At 44.7% G+C, this 15,165-nt stretch overlaps 1 protein-coding gene across 7 annotated transcripts in view; it reads right to left on the bottom strand.

Annotated features, from left to right (window-relative positions):
- Positions 1–784: 784 nt before the first annotated feature.
- MSANTD2 (Myb/SANT DNA binding domain containing 2) overlaps positions 785–15,165 on the bottom strand; it is a 29,835-nt gene continuing 15,454 nt past the window's right edge. For 6 of the 7 annotated variants that reach the window (XM_068659057.1, XM_068659058.1, XM_068659059.1 and 3 more), the window contains 2 exons: positions 11,290–11,350; positions 785–2,542 (listed from right to left, as the gene is read on the bottom strand). In XM_068659057.1, the coding sequence (XP_068515158.1) occupies positions 1,690–2,542; positions 11,290–11,350 (914 nt within the window). In that variant the 3' untranslated portion in view covers positions 785–1,689. The remainder of the gene's footprint in view (positions 2,543–11,289; positions 11,351–15,165) is intronic. The other variant, XM_068659063.1, reaches the window with a different exon arrangement.

Here is a 15,165-nt window from a genome sequence, read left to right as displayed (position 1 = left end):
CCCATCCCCACTGCCAGAGGATGCCAAGTGGAAGAGCCCCATTTCCACCCATTTCTCCAGCCCCATGCTCAGCACCCAGCTGCATGTGCAGCTTTTTTGACCTTAACTTGCTTTTTCCAGTCCCAAATTGTCAGGGAAAGTCACCACTGAACATAGAGGAGTCTTTCAAATGCTGCCATGCAGCAGTGAGGAGAAGCCTCCCCATGCAGAGCCACATCGAGTGTGAGGAAAACGATGGGGGCAAAGGCATCTCGTGTTTCCTAAATGGTGGGGGTTAGATGGGGCTGGGAAGCAGTGCCAAGGGACACAGAGCACTTCCAAAGGCTGTTCATCTTCCCTGCTGCAACTCCACAGATAATGTTCCCAAGCTGAAGACATGTCCAGAGCTGGGGAGGAGGGAGGTCAGAAGGCAGAAGCTGAAGGCAAAGGAGGAAACTCGGCTCCGCCAAGGGATGCACTGCTGTCCCACATCCCTTGAGGCACAGCCACCAACCAGGGCTATAAAGCCACCTCCACTCCCTCCTCTCCCCAAACCTTCTCTCCAAGCCTGGCAAGAGGGATGCTCAGGCACCCGTGCTGGTAACAAAACAAGCACAGCCACACTCACCATCCTCCATAGCTGCTGACCCTGGACACAATACAACCAAAACTGAAACAGGGATGACCTCTGGAACGAAGCCCCAGTGGAAATTTCCAGGGTGCTGCTCAGAGCCCCGGCAGGAAAGCTGTGTCCCTGCAGATGGATCCAACCCCAGGAGGAGAAAGACAGCTCTAGGAGTCCGTGCGCATTTGCTTGATTTTATTAGGACTGACACATTCATTGTATGTCACAACGTCACTGATCAATGAGCTTTAGAAAAACCAAAATGCCAGCACCAGCCAGCAAAGTAATGGGGCTTATATAGTAACACTTCTGAAAAGGCTTTAAATGCTTCCTCCCGGCCCCCCCGACCCACCCACCCCTTTCCCCCCACCCCAGTTCTCACAGCTTTGATTGTATCCATAAGCATGGTTTGACAAAACGTTTCCCAGCTGCCAGGTTATTCTCACAGAGGCTAAATAGAACTCAAAAAAAAAAAAAAAGCCCAGGAATTATTTTAATGTTAAAAATAAAATAAAATAAAAATAAAATAAAAGCAGATATGGCAACACTACTAGTAAAGTGGAATACATCACAGAAACAAAAGTCTTTGCAGGCAACACTGTTTGGATAGAACACTTGATGGGTGAAAAAATGTGAAATTCTAAATTATATACAATAGTATCTAGGGTGGCTTTGAAAAACAGTCTCATTTAATGTGATTCAAGGTTTAACTTGCCATTATCTATTGCTTATTTATTCAGATCTGTAATAACACTTAGAGACGGATGTGTAAAAATGAGACATAGTGGAAAAACAGCTTTTTGTATGAAACGCCAAGCGTACGCTCAGTCCGATGTGGAATGTACCTACAGTCATTTCATGTACAGGGCTCTCATCGCAGCGCTGCTCGGTGCAGAGCCGGCTGGTCGACGGCTGTCCCACACGCCTGGGGCGAGCTCTTTGAAACTGCCCGCAAGCATCTTTCCCTCTGAAATGCATTTCAAGTGGAAAGTGTTACTTGCCCGGCTGTGAACAGACAGGATCTGAAAACGTCCGGTAGTGAGATGGAAACAGGCAGAAGCCCTAATCCTTATGAAGGACGAGATTCAGTTGTTAAATTTTAAGGGGTATCCAATGGCTTTTTCCAGGCACTCTACCAAAGAGCCAGCAGAAAGAAAATCCCTCTCCACTTCCACAAATTTGATGTAGATGGATTTTGGTGAGACACCGGGCTCTACAATGCAGTTCTGAGATAAAAACGCATTGATCCCAACCCACTCTTTGCTGAAGGTTTTGGTGTTTGCCTGAAAATGTAAAAACAGGCACTGCTGGAGAGTTCTGACCTCAGCAATACCAAGGTAACAGTAGATAATACGGGCAGACTCCATCTCCACCCGGAGAGATGCCTGCGGTGATGGCACTTCCAGCTCCCCTTGAGTCTCATTGCCAGGATCGGTGCCTCGGTGCTCCATGAGAGGCGAGTGGGGCTTCTCATGACACTCTTCATACCCAATGGCATACAAGCCCGGGCTTTTGGGGATGCCTCCTGGTAATAAATACTGAACGATATTTCCTCCCGTTGGCTTGGAGTGAGCAATGGGTATCCAGTCAATCTCCATGTGCAGCTCGAGGCACCTTGCTTCACTAATAGTGATCTCTAGGAATTTGTAGTAAACATTTTTCCAGTTCATTTTCTGTACTCTGGTCATGATAACCCTGCCCTCTGGCTTCTCCGAGTTGAAATACTCCCGGAGCCGTTTGCCAAGGGGCACCTGCGAGCTGATCTCTGCGTAGTGGTAGCGAATGTCCTCCTTCCAGCGTGTGTTGTAACCGATGCCAAAAATGGCCAGTTTGTTAGAGAGATGTAGCCTGGAGAAGTCTGTCCAGCTCTGAAACAGCTCCCACTTCAACTGGACAGACTCCAGGATTTGCATAATGTTCTGCATCACGTCGCGCTTCCTGGAAAAATGAACAGAAGGGTAAGCTGTCAGTAACCGCTCTGCTAAGATCAGAGCTGCTAAGCCACCCCAGCCAACACACCAGCTTTCAGAAAATGCTGATCTGCTGCTCGGCACAAGGCACAGCAGAGAAGGTGCGAGCAGGGCTGCTGCTGTCTGCACGGGGAAGGCTTGATCTCAGCACTGCTTTACAGAATCTTTATGAATTGGGCAGTGTCGAGGCTGAAAAGATGATTTCAAAAATTCACATGCTGAGCAGCTGAAGAATCGCCACACTGCACATTTGCTAGACTGCTTTTTCAGCTGTGGGTATTTAATTACTGTATACATCCTGTGTCACTACATGAATTTCGAGACTACAACGCCACACTGCTGTCTTTAAATTAACCTTATCAAAAAAGAAAAAAAAAAAACAACTCTCAAACAAGAAACTGAACTCCATCCAATCTCTCTAGCAAACTGCACTTTCTGCTGGAAATAACCCGGAGAAGAAAACATGAGCTGCCCTGCTAAGAGATCTCCAAGTACAGGTTCAGAGAAAGATTTGTGCTCTTATTGCTACCACCGCACCCAGAACCACACTGTAGAAATGTACCTGTATTGCTTAAAAGCAACTGCAAGCAAACATTTCTCTGGTACTACTAAATAAATGTGAACTCTTTTCTTTTTTTTAAACAGATGTGTGTACAGCCCTGAAATACTTTGCTTCAGCTTGTCCTGCTGTTTCCTCACAGAAGTTTAAGTGCATTTGCCTGCACCTTGCTCAAAAAAAAAAAAAAAAATAAAAACCACAGAACTTGCCTTTCTTCTTGAAGCAAAAGTGTTGTCTGTTTTCACCTCCATGCTTCCATAATTCCAAAAATGGAAATGGATTTTGTTTCAGCTTCCCAAATAAAAAAAGTTTGCAAGCACAGTGAGCAACTACAGTGAAAACCAGGGCTGACTTTTCCAGAGCAATTCCCCTCTTTTCCTCTTACTTAAGGCTCTCGTTTCAACCAACTGCACACAGACATCCTGTTCTTGCTTATTTGGAAAATTACTATCTTGCCCACAAGCTATGCATGCACATCAGCACTCAGTCCATCAAAGACAACTGAAGCTGCATCCCTAATTCGTTACCGACACTCACATGCTTCTATCTAAGTCACTACCCTGAAATTATATCAGTGAACAACAGGTTGCAATTGTAAAAACACAAAACAAGCCAAGGAGATCCAAAGGCTTGCGGCCAGCACTAGGCAAGAAACAGGGCTCTCGGGACGTGGAGAACTCACCCAGGCCACAAACCACAACCCAAATCCACCCATGACAAGTGCGCCTCTGCAGAGCAGAAGATGCAAGCAAAGATTCCCTACTCCACAGCTTGCTGCTGGATCAGGACACAAGCGAAGCATTAAGCCGCACCATGATGTGCGTCTGAAATCCCTCCAGAGATCAAATAAAGAAGCTCTTGCATTTCCAAAGATTTCTTTTGGCTGCTAATAACAACACCAGTGTCAAAGTAAGTTTCACTGTAGGGATTCACGCATTGCTAAGCGTTCAGGCAGGAGCATTTGCATACATCTGAAGTAAGCTGAACATCTTCATTCAGGATGAATGAGACACTTCAAGCATAATTAGTAGACAGAACTGTTGATTTTAAGAATTCTTGCCCTACAATCCAAGTCATAGGAAGATAGCACAACACTGTTGGTAACTGAGAAACATCTTGGTCCAACCAAAGCGATTTGAAAGCTAGCTCCACTCAACTCTCCTCACCTATCTGTTATACTATATCTTGTTATACTACATCTGTAAATCTGCACTGCAATCGTATGGGTGTCACCACATCCCAGAGAGGATCAGGCGCTGAAGCTACTGGATGCATTATCTCCCCCGACTTCCCACTAGAACAACACGCACCTTCTTCCTTGCACTGGGTGACAGAGCTTTCTTCTGCAGGGTGAACATGAACTCCCTTCTTCTTATGGGCCTGTACCACCCACTTCTGTGGATTCATCATGGACGAACACCAAAGGCAGCAGAGCTGCACAAGCTTAGGAGTACGTGAGGAGCTGCCAAAGCTTTTTCTTTTTACCTGAAGCAACTTGTGTTCGCTACGTTCACAAAAATTGCTTTAATTCCTTAAAATCATCCTTCTGCAACAGCTCCCTATAGAGTTAGGGCACGAGACTGGTGAGACAGTAGGGTCAGAAGTATTAACTGGTTATGAAACAACTCCTTAAGCAATAGCAGACAACACCCCACAAACTGCACGGGACAGACACGGGGCTGGGATTCTCACAGTTACTTTTCTGCCCAAAAAATCTCTACATGGAACACAGGCAGGATATAAAGGTCTCTCTTTCCATTTTTGCATTATATTGATCTAATGGTTCAAAGGGAAAAAAAAGGTTGGGAGCCACAGAGCCTTTCCACAGTGCAAGAGGGGTTCAATCGTTCAATCAACTTCACAGCTCCTCAGCTCAAAAAGCTTTTTTTTTCCTAGGTGCTGCACATCCAAATCAAGCCTAGTATGTTCCAGCTTACTTTACAGGGACATAAATTAAGAGGCAACAGCATCCCAAAATTTATCTATTTTACTCAGAGGACTGCTGGAGACTGACTTCAGTTTTCCAGGCAGGTGGTTCAACTCCACAGTGAAGTTTAATATAAAGGAACACAAACTGGCACACTGAGTTTTCCCAAATGCAACACATGATTTTGGGAAAGCTCTCCAACTGCTGGGTTTACTGTAAGCTATCCATTTCTTCCTTGGCAGACTGAAGTCAACCTGGTCTCTGGAGTGTTACACTCCCTGCTGAACAACTTTACACATATTAGGTGACCACTGGCTCTGCAAGCTTCACACAAGCCCAAGCCCAACACATCGAGTCTGAGCAGCCGAGGCACTCCACCCAGTGAGAGCTAGGGCTTTATCCGACTAGCATGCAGTGTATTTCAGCTTTCTAGCAGCAGCAATCTTGCCAGCCAAGCAGAAGAATGCCTGGATAGACCTTAAAAGGCATTTTGGTAAGTGCATCACCACTGTGATCAACACATAACAGAGTTCATAGAGCACTAAGGAGGGAACGTGCTTGGAAAGCACAGGATAAGAGCCAAGGGTTGTTAAAAACACCTGTTGCATTGTCAACAAACTCTTATTTCTTATTTTAAATTACTTCTTAGAAGTCACTTCCACTTTCCCCAGACTAACAGCAGAAGAGAAGGCAAGGACAGAAACACTATACAAGAAAAGCGCATGAGTATTTACTCCAAATACATTTACAGACACTACAGCATACAAGCCTGAACTTTTTCAATAGATAAAAGTGGAAAGAACTTTCTCTACAGCTTTCCTGATGCTTCTTCAGATGCTGAGCAGCAGTGTCACTACGCTTGAAAGATGTCATCTCAGACTTGCACTTTAGACTTTTGGAAGTATAAGTTCATCCTCTGGGGACAAGACACACAAGGTGACATAGTAAACAGCTGGCTCAGTGCAGGGCTGTGCAATAGCAGCCTGTTTTACCAGTGTTACACATTCATTACATTACAGAGAGACAGAAGAGAGACAGCCAAACTCAGTTTAAGGAAACTGTTCCATCCAAACCCAGATACATGAGAACACAGTGTGGGTAGATTTTCATACAACAGTGAAGGAATAAAGCTAGGAACAAAAAAAAGCCACCTTTACTAATTACACCATAAATACTATTGCTAAGCTTAGTTCAGCATAAAAAAGAGCTGAAGCTCTGGTGAAAAAAAAAAATTAGTCGCTCATCCAACTACTGCTGGGAACAAGAATAATTTCACTAGAGACAGTCTCCAGCAGCACCTCACATATCAGAGAAAATACAGGCTTCCCATGGAGGGAATCTATCAGTTTGAGCACAGAGGAAACAGTATTGAAAAAGAAATGTTAAAAACGCTCTCATTTTCATTTTAGCATCTCCCCTTCCCATTTACACCAGGATTCAACAGCTCAGCAGCAGTCCCGCTGCTGAGCTTCTCTTTCCCAGTCTCCACACAGCACCTCCAGGTATAAGGGCACTCTGCACCTTGACCAAAATACTGGCTGATGAAAAACGGTACCTAATACCCCCAAATCATACTACAGTCATGACTACACATGGGGCCAAGCCCAGGAACTGGGAAGCATGCAGTACTGTAGCTGTGCTCCCCTGTTCTCCAGAGCCAAGAGCTTAAGGCACAGCTAACTCTGTGAAGACAACCCCTCTTTTCACAAGCATGCAAAATTTGGGGGGGGATGACTCACTGGGTAGGGGGGCAGTTGAGTGGTAACTGGGAATAAACCCCTTAGCTGTAGTTTTGCAAACACTTACACCACGGCTCTGTCCTGCTAGGTAATAGCTAAATTAATGTGATGTAGCTCAAGCACAGGCGCTACTCTGCCAGAACACAGAGCTGAGAGCGCTTCTTGTCTTTCTGCTGGTTGCTGGAAGACAGAAACACCTAACATGGCACAGTAGGTAGAAGCCAAACTGCTATTTCTCTCTCTCTCTTTAGAGCAAGGAAAGAAAATCTGAGCAAGTAAAGAGTTTATCCTGGTTCAGCCCTGTGACACACAGGGCCATGTCATTTTTCATCTGCAGAAGGTGCCCTAGAGCTGCATTTTACCACATTGCATACTACGACCGTCAGCACCTGGCTCAGACTGGTCATCTGCACTTCCATCTCCTCAGAAGCTTTTGCAATTCAAATGAGGAAAGTCTCAAGACTCAGTGCAAATTTGTTCTCAGGCACTGTTTCTAAACAAAAGCAGACTTCAAAAAAACTGAAACAGCTAGTTTCAGTGAAGGATCTAACTGCAGGCTTTTTCTATTTCATCTTCAAAAAGCCTGCAGTGAAAAAAAATACTCCTCAAATTTAAAATAGTAGAACAGCGTCTTAAGTAGCATTTCAATTTTCAAAACAGTTTACTGGGAGACAGTAGCGTGCCAAGGGAATGCAACAGCATGGCCAACATGGGCCACCTGACAGAGTAGTTGTTTTGAAGGGCAGTTGTTTTCTATCTGAAGTCAAGAGGTGCAGTGCTGTCAATGCTAACAGGCTGTGCAGCTTGCTTGGAGATACAAGGTACTAAGTTTGTTGGCGCATAACCAGGTCCTGGTGCCGCCTAAACTTCAGGAAGAGAGCAACCCCTGGCACAAAGCAAGCTATCTTGCTTCTACAGACCTCTGGTCTGTTGATAGCAATAGTGACTTCTTATGTGTGTGTTTTATCAGAAAAAGAACGGTCAGAAGAAATTCCAGTGCTCAGAGAGCTCAGTATTAAAGCCTGAAGCTGTGCACTGTAGTGGAACGATAAGTTTTCTATAGCAAGCATGTTAGAGATGCTCTCACCTTCATCCCTCCTGTTAGGGAAATAATCTTCATGTGTTTTCTACAACCATGCTCCCATGTTTTTCTACAAGCCACTCAGCTCAGCTCTTGGAATCCACTCACTCATAAGGGGAGCAAAGGATTCCTGCTGGACTGCTGCTGGTTTTCGCAGTGCCACACTCAGCCTCAGGGATACAGAGGCAATAGCGCTGCAGAGAAATCCCTTCCAAAACCCCATGGGAGGGAGAAGCAAAGACAACATTTTAAGAACATACGTACAAATAGCCAGGCATCTCCACACTGGAAATTCTTTACTTCAAACATCTCAACACAAGATTCACCAGAAAATGTGAATATACCTTCTCTGAACACATCATCGCTTCCACCAATTTTACTGAGATTATTTCAGCTTTAAATTTCCACGTGCCCAAGTAAGCAGACAAACTGGTGGCCTGTGTTCTTTGAAATAAGCTACATAAATTTTAAAACACCATCCAAAAACATGAGTAAGCTTGGCTTTTTTTTTTTTTTTTTTTTAAGTTAAAGATAATAAATACCAGGCTTATCTATAGTATCTGTCAGGCTTCTCAAGACTGCTTGTAATCACTCCAATCTGAATGTTCATTTCCTTAACTGATTTCCAAGACAACTGCTGAGGTGCTAAACTGGACAAAGTAAAGTCTGGCACACCAGCACACAGCAATCTTTCGCTTTTCAAACCCCTACCTTGAAAATCTGCATTTGACACTGTTGGGCCACACTGACCAACCAGACAAAGTTTAGCAAGAACGAATGCCAGATTCTTTACCTGGGAGGGGACAACCCTGGCTGTATGTACAGCATTGGGGACAAGAGGCTGGAAAGCAGCTGCAGAAAGGAATCTGGGGGTTCTGGTTGACAGCAAGGTGAAGATAGATCAACACAGTGCTCTGGACACCAAAAGGGCCAACCCCTGGGGTGCCTCAGGCATGGCGCTGCTAGCTGGCGCTAAGGGAAGGGACAGTCCATCTGCGCTCTGCCTCATGAGGCCTCACCTCAGGCACTGTGTGCAGGTTTGGGCACCACAGTATGAAAAGGACATAAAACTACTAGAGTGCCCAAAGGAGGGCTAAAAAGATGGAGAAGGGTCTGGAGGGGAAGACGTGTGAGGAGTGGCTGATGTCCCTTGGTTTGTTCAGCCCAAAGCAGAGCAGGCCGAGGGGAGGCCTCATGGCGACCTGCAGCTCCCTCACGAGGGGAGCAGAGGGGCAGGCGCTGAACTCTGCTCTCTGGGGACAGCAACAGGACCCGAGGGAACGGCATGGAGCTGGGGGACAGGAGAGGGTTCATGCTGGGTGTTAGGGAAAGGTTCTGCACCGAAAGGTGACCGGGCCCTGAAACAGGCTCCCCAGGGATGTGGTCACAGAATTGAGCCTTTGTTTAAGAGGCGTTTGGACAACACTCTCAGACACATGGATTGATGTTTGGGTTGTCCTGCGTGAACCCAGGAGTTGGACTCAGCGATCCTTATGGGTCCCTTCCAACTTAGGGTATTCTGCGATTCTGTAACACCTTCTACTTCACATCCCTGACAGTGCAGAAGACATGAAGAATGCTTATTGACTTCTTTGCTTTTCATTGCTTGATGTAGTGAAACAGCATATTTTTCAGGTTTCTTTATATCTTTGAAAGACACAACCTGAGTCAGTTTGATCTGAGTCTGACTTCCTTGCTTCTCAGAGGGGCAAGGAAAAAAAGCCACTTTCAGCAAATCACTGTGTTGCAAAATGCTCTGTGCTTCCACTGAGCACGTAAGATTGGCTTATCACCAGCATGCTTCACAAAATGCCCAAGAGTTCAGAGACACACGTGAATTTTAGAGACCTTGGGAGGAGAAAATAAAACCCCAGCTCTGGACAGTCTGATCCAGCCATGCATCTACACAACAGAACTCTGGAAGAGAAGATCAGACAGTATGAACACACCACATGCTCCTCTGAGCCTTGACCTCAAAACATTCAGGTTTATTTTCAATGCAACTCCCTAAGGCACATCCTGAAGGTGAAATTAACCATGAGGAGCTTCTTAGGACTGTTCTAAGAGGTGACAATAATGATTAGAGTGAAAAAAATATATATTTTTCTCCAGTTGCTAACTGGAATTTGCTCCACATTAAGGAAAACAAAAGTGACCATCAGGTACAGGCTAATCCTGGAAAATTAATCTGAAGAGAAGAATTTGATAAAGCTAAGCCATTACAAAGGTCACTTTAAAAAATCTTCCAAGTTTTTTTTTTTTTTTTTTTTTTTTTTTTTTTTTTTTTTTACTCTGAGTAATTTTAAAAAAGTTATATTACTAGCTAGGGACACTATGTAGATGTGTACAGCAATGATGAATTATCATCATAGACAAGCTCACTTTCCAGCATAGGAAATACTTTAGCCAACCCTATAGAGGGGTTGGTGGTGTAAGACACCATGGTCCACATGTGTTCCCACCCTAAAGAGCCTGCAAGCCAATTTGAAATAGCTCACTTCATCACATTCTGATCTGCAGTTACCCTATGAGTATTAAAATATGAGAGGCTGGAAGAAAGTAGCTCTGGTCTGAAGAATTACGGCACAATTCCTGTCATTTTTTGAAATACTCTGTGTTATTGTTGGCAAGGCAATGGAGATTCATATGCTCAAAACATTTTAAATGCTCCAGTATTTGTCAGATTAAACCAATCCAAACGGTTACAAGTCAGATCTGGAAAGTTATAAAAATAAAAATCACGAGCTTTGGCATGCCTTCCCACCAAGGAGGGAAAATGCATGAACTTTTCATGCAAGCATTACTCACACCAAGCCAAGTCAACAATACACACTACTACAGGGATGGTGTCATGTCAGTCTCTTTCCTCCACCTATATTCTCCTTTTGATCCATTTTAAATATCTAGTCAGTGTGCACCATTGCACATGTAAACACCTAGGTATCCAAGTTATGATCCTGTAATTGGTTTAGTGGAAAAAAGTGTTACGACAAAGACTGCTTTATAAAAAAGTTTTTTCCCTTATGTCCAAAGGGGCAAAATTCAGGCAAGTTCGGGCAGATGGAAAAAACAGATCATAAATACACTGAAGAGTTTGGACTCATCTCATGATAACCACAGCCTGCCCACACATCCCTAACAGTTCTGTTGTGTATTTTATCCACTTTTTAAGTCCTTGCATTCATGCAGTGAGTCTTATTTGCTGTATGATGAAGCCAAGAATGGACAAAGTTGTGAAGCTTTTCAGATGTTCTGAGGTAACTGGAATAATGCATAAAGCAGATCCAACTGTATGAATAGTCTTGCACAATGTATTTATAATTATAATCAGAAGTTTCAAATATCCTCCCTCCTGCAAAATATCCCCAGGGAAATACATTCCAGGGTAAAACATTCATAAATTACTTACTGAGTGTCTTCTGAAGATTCCTGTTTTATCTTTAATGTTCTTTTTGTGGTAGGCATTTCATCTGAAAGGTAGAATTCCAACACACAGTTATGTTTTAAATAATGTTCCTGGTGGTTTTTTCTTCCCTTTTTTTTTTTTTTCTGTGCGTATGTCTGTGTGTGTGTTTTTTCAGGCTGAAATTAAAATCAAACTTACTTCCTAAGTCCACTAAATTCTGCCACATACACAAGACAGCTCCAGATCCTACATCCTTCTTACGAGAAAAAAAAATTCTTTCATATGACATGGTCAGTTACAAGATCTGAATCTCCCTCTGCAAGTGCAAAACCTTTCAAGGACAATAGCACAATTCCTGTTATTAAGTCACAAGTCAATTCAATTACAAACTACATTGTGGGGAAAAAAAAAGAAGAGAAACTATCCTGCTTTCAATAGCACATTTGAAGAGCAAGCACCAGAACAAATGCATCTGTATTCCATTTAGATTTTGTGTGCTAAATGCTTTTCTCATAAATTCTTTGAACATTAAGAATATTGTAAGCCTCAGTGCACCCAAATGCCTCTGTAATACAACTGAATGAAAATGGTGACAAACTAGAAGACCACAGTTTGAGTCACCAGAACAACTAGATGGAGTTAGCTGTCATTTACTTATGTTTTGAAACATCATCATCTCCCCACCATTTCTCTCCTAAGAGAAATTCTCTCACCGTATTTCTGACTCCTAAACTCCTTAGGGAAGAACTCTAAGAGAACTAGAATATGCTTAATTTGCAAGCTGGCTGTTTTAATATCAAATTGCAATTTAATCCTCTCTCAAAGCATCTGCATCCACTGGTCCCCTGAACACAGATGTGTATAGGTATGTGACTGCAACTCCCATTCCTGTTCAGCCTACAAATCACAAGGAAAGGCACACCAACAGCTTTTTTCCAATTCATCTTCTAACTACTGCCTCACCTGAGTCTCTGCTGAATTTGATCAACTTCAAGTTTCCGACACGTAAATAAGACCTGTTTCTCTACGCTTACACAAGGGAAGAATATGTACGATAAGGTCCATAGCTCAAGAGATACAAGTATGCTTAAGGAAACCCACTTTTTCACTGCAGCTGGACAAAACTGCCCAGATTCATGTGCTTTCTTTTTTGATTAAGAATATGGTCATTGGCTCCATTTGACAACTTTAAATAAACCACAGGCAACAAGTAAATCTCCAGATCAATTAATGTACTGACTCTTACTCAGAGAAACTGACACCACTAAATCAAGCAGGAACAGCATGTGAGCTTGCTTACTTTTTGAAGGCCACATCTGGATATAAGCAAATTTACATGTTTAAATCTAACATACCAGTTACGATAAATGGGAAGAAGGAGAAACATTCTTATAGTCCTTGGCATCAACAGCAGCAGCTTGGACATTGTTGACCTGACCTTGTTCACCCCTCTGATTATTACCCATTAGCGATAATTCAGGCTGGCAGAAATGAAATTGCTGAGAGAAGCCTGAGGGCTATCAAAAGGGACTTCAGGGGATGGAGTGGGTGTGGAGGTGGTGTTTTCTTCAATCCCTTCAGTGGTGGAGAGGGATACTGAGCAGACATGGAATGCCCAGCTGATTAATACATGGCTGAAAGGCTGGTGCTGTCACAGCAGTTTTGTTGTTTTTTGTTTTTTTTTTTGATCATGGGGAGGTTTACTCAGCACCTAGCCTCATGGCTCCAGATGGGTCCCACCTGTCCCAAAGGGGAAAACAGACTCTAGCCTGAGAACCGGCAGGGCTCATCAAGAGGGCTTTAAACTAGGTATAAAGGGGGACAGGGGGAACAGAGACTCAGCAGAGATAAGCCTGGTGGAGCAGTCCCAGGGTTGAGGGTGAAGGCAACGGTGCAACACAAGTGCATCTACACCAATGACTGCAGCATGGGCAACAAACAGGAGGAGCTGGAAGCCATTGTGCAGCAGGCAAACCATGACCTAGTCACCACCACTGAAACGTAGTGGGACCACTCCTGTAACTGGAGTGCTGCAGTGGATGCCTACAAGCTCTTCAGAAGGGATAGGCAGCTAAGGAGGGGCAGTGGCGTAGCTCTCTGTATTAGAGACTTTTTCAATGCTGTTGACCTCAAGGTTGGGAACAAAAAGGTAGAGTCCTTGTGGAAAAGGATCAGGGGGTTGGCCAACAAGGCAGGCATCCTGGTGGGGGTCTGTTACAGACTGCCAAACCAGGATGAAGAGACACAGGAGGAGTTCTCCAAGCAGCTGACAGAAGTCACTCAATCTCCAGCACTCGTCCTCGTGGCCAACTTTAACTTCCCAGACATATGTTGGAAAAACAATACAGTCCTGAGGAAGCAGTCTAGGAGGTTCCTGGAGTCAGGAAGCTCTCTTCCATGCACTCAGCTGATTATTGTGCCTTCCAGAGAGGGTGCCCCGCTAGACCTGCTGTTCACAAACAGAGAAGGACTGATGGGGGATGTGGTGGTAGGGAAGAAATCTTGGGCAGAGTGACCGTGACATGGTAGAGTTCAATATTATTGGAGAAGTCAGAAGGGGCATCAGTAAAACTGCTGCCTTGGACTTCTGAAGGGCAGACTTCGACTTGTTTAGGACACTGGTAGGGAGGGTCCCTTGGGGGGCAGTCCCAAAGGGCAGAGGGGTCCAGAAAGGCTGGACACTCCTGAAAAAGGAAGTCTTCAAGGTGCTGGAGCAGGCTGTCCCATGTGCCGTAAGATGAGCCGGTGGGGAAGAAGACTGGTGTAACTGAACCAGGGACTTTTGCTATGTCTTCAGGAGAAAAAGAGAGTTTATGCCTGCTGGAAGAAGGGGCAGGCAACTCAGGGAGAATACAAGGAAGCTGCCACGATATGAGGAGAAAGGATCAGGAAGGCCAAAGCCTAGCACAAGCTCAACCTGGCCACTAAGGTTAAGGATAACAAAAAATGTTTTTCTAAATAGATTAATGGCAAGAGGAGGGCCAAAGAGAATCTCCAGTCTTTACTGGATGCAGGGGGGAACATGACTGCTGAGGAGAAGGAAAAGAAGGAGGTTCTTAATGCCTTCTTTGCATCTGTCTTTACTAGCCAGACCACTGATCCTCAGAGTACTCAGCCTCCTGACCTGGAAGTCTGGGATGAGGAGAAAAAGAAATACCCAAAAGTTCAGGTGGAAACAGAGACCTGCTGCTCCACCTGGACTGTCACAAGTCCATGGCACCAGATGAGATCCACCTGAGGGTGCTGAGGGAGTTGTCAGATGTGATTGCATTGCCGCTTTCCATCATCTATCAGCAGTCATGGTCATCTGGAAAGGTCCTACATGTCTGAAGACTTGATAATGGGATGCCCATCTATACAAAGGGTCATAAGGAGGACCCACGAAAAAACAGGCCTATCAATCTGACCTCGGTGCCTTTCTGGTGATGGAACAGGTCATCTTGAAGGCAATCATGCAATGTATGCAGCACCACTGGGGGATTAGGCCCAGTCAACATGGGTTCACAAAAGGCAAGTCCTGCCTGACCAACCTCATCTCCTATGACTGGTGACCCACCTGGTGGATGAGGGAAAGGCTGTGGATGCAGTCTACCTGGACTTCAGCAAGGCCTCTGACATGGTCTCCCACAGTATTCTCCTGGAGAGGCTGGCAGCCCATGGCTATGAATGGTACACTCTTCTGCTGGGTTATAAACTGGCTGGACAGATGGGCCCAGAGAGTGGTGGTGAATGGATTGAAATCCAGCTGGCAGTCATCAGTGGTGTTTCCCAGGGGTGGGTGTTAGGGCCCATCCTCTTTAATGTCTTTGATGACTTGGATGAGGGAACCGAGTGCACCCTCTGTAAGTTTGCAAACAACACCAAGCTGGGGGGAAGTGT

This window comes from Anas acuta, chromosome 23 (genome assembly GCF_963932015.1).
Source record: "Anas acuta chromosome 23, bAnaAcu1.1, whole genome shotgun sequence".
Classification (NCBI taxonomy): Eukaryota; Metazoa; Chordata; class Aves; order Anseriformes; family Anatidae; genus Anas; species Anas acuta.
Note: the sequence above shows the minus strand (reverse complement) of the source record. Positions and strands in the feature narration are given on the sequence as shown.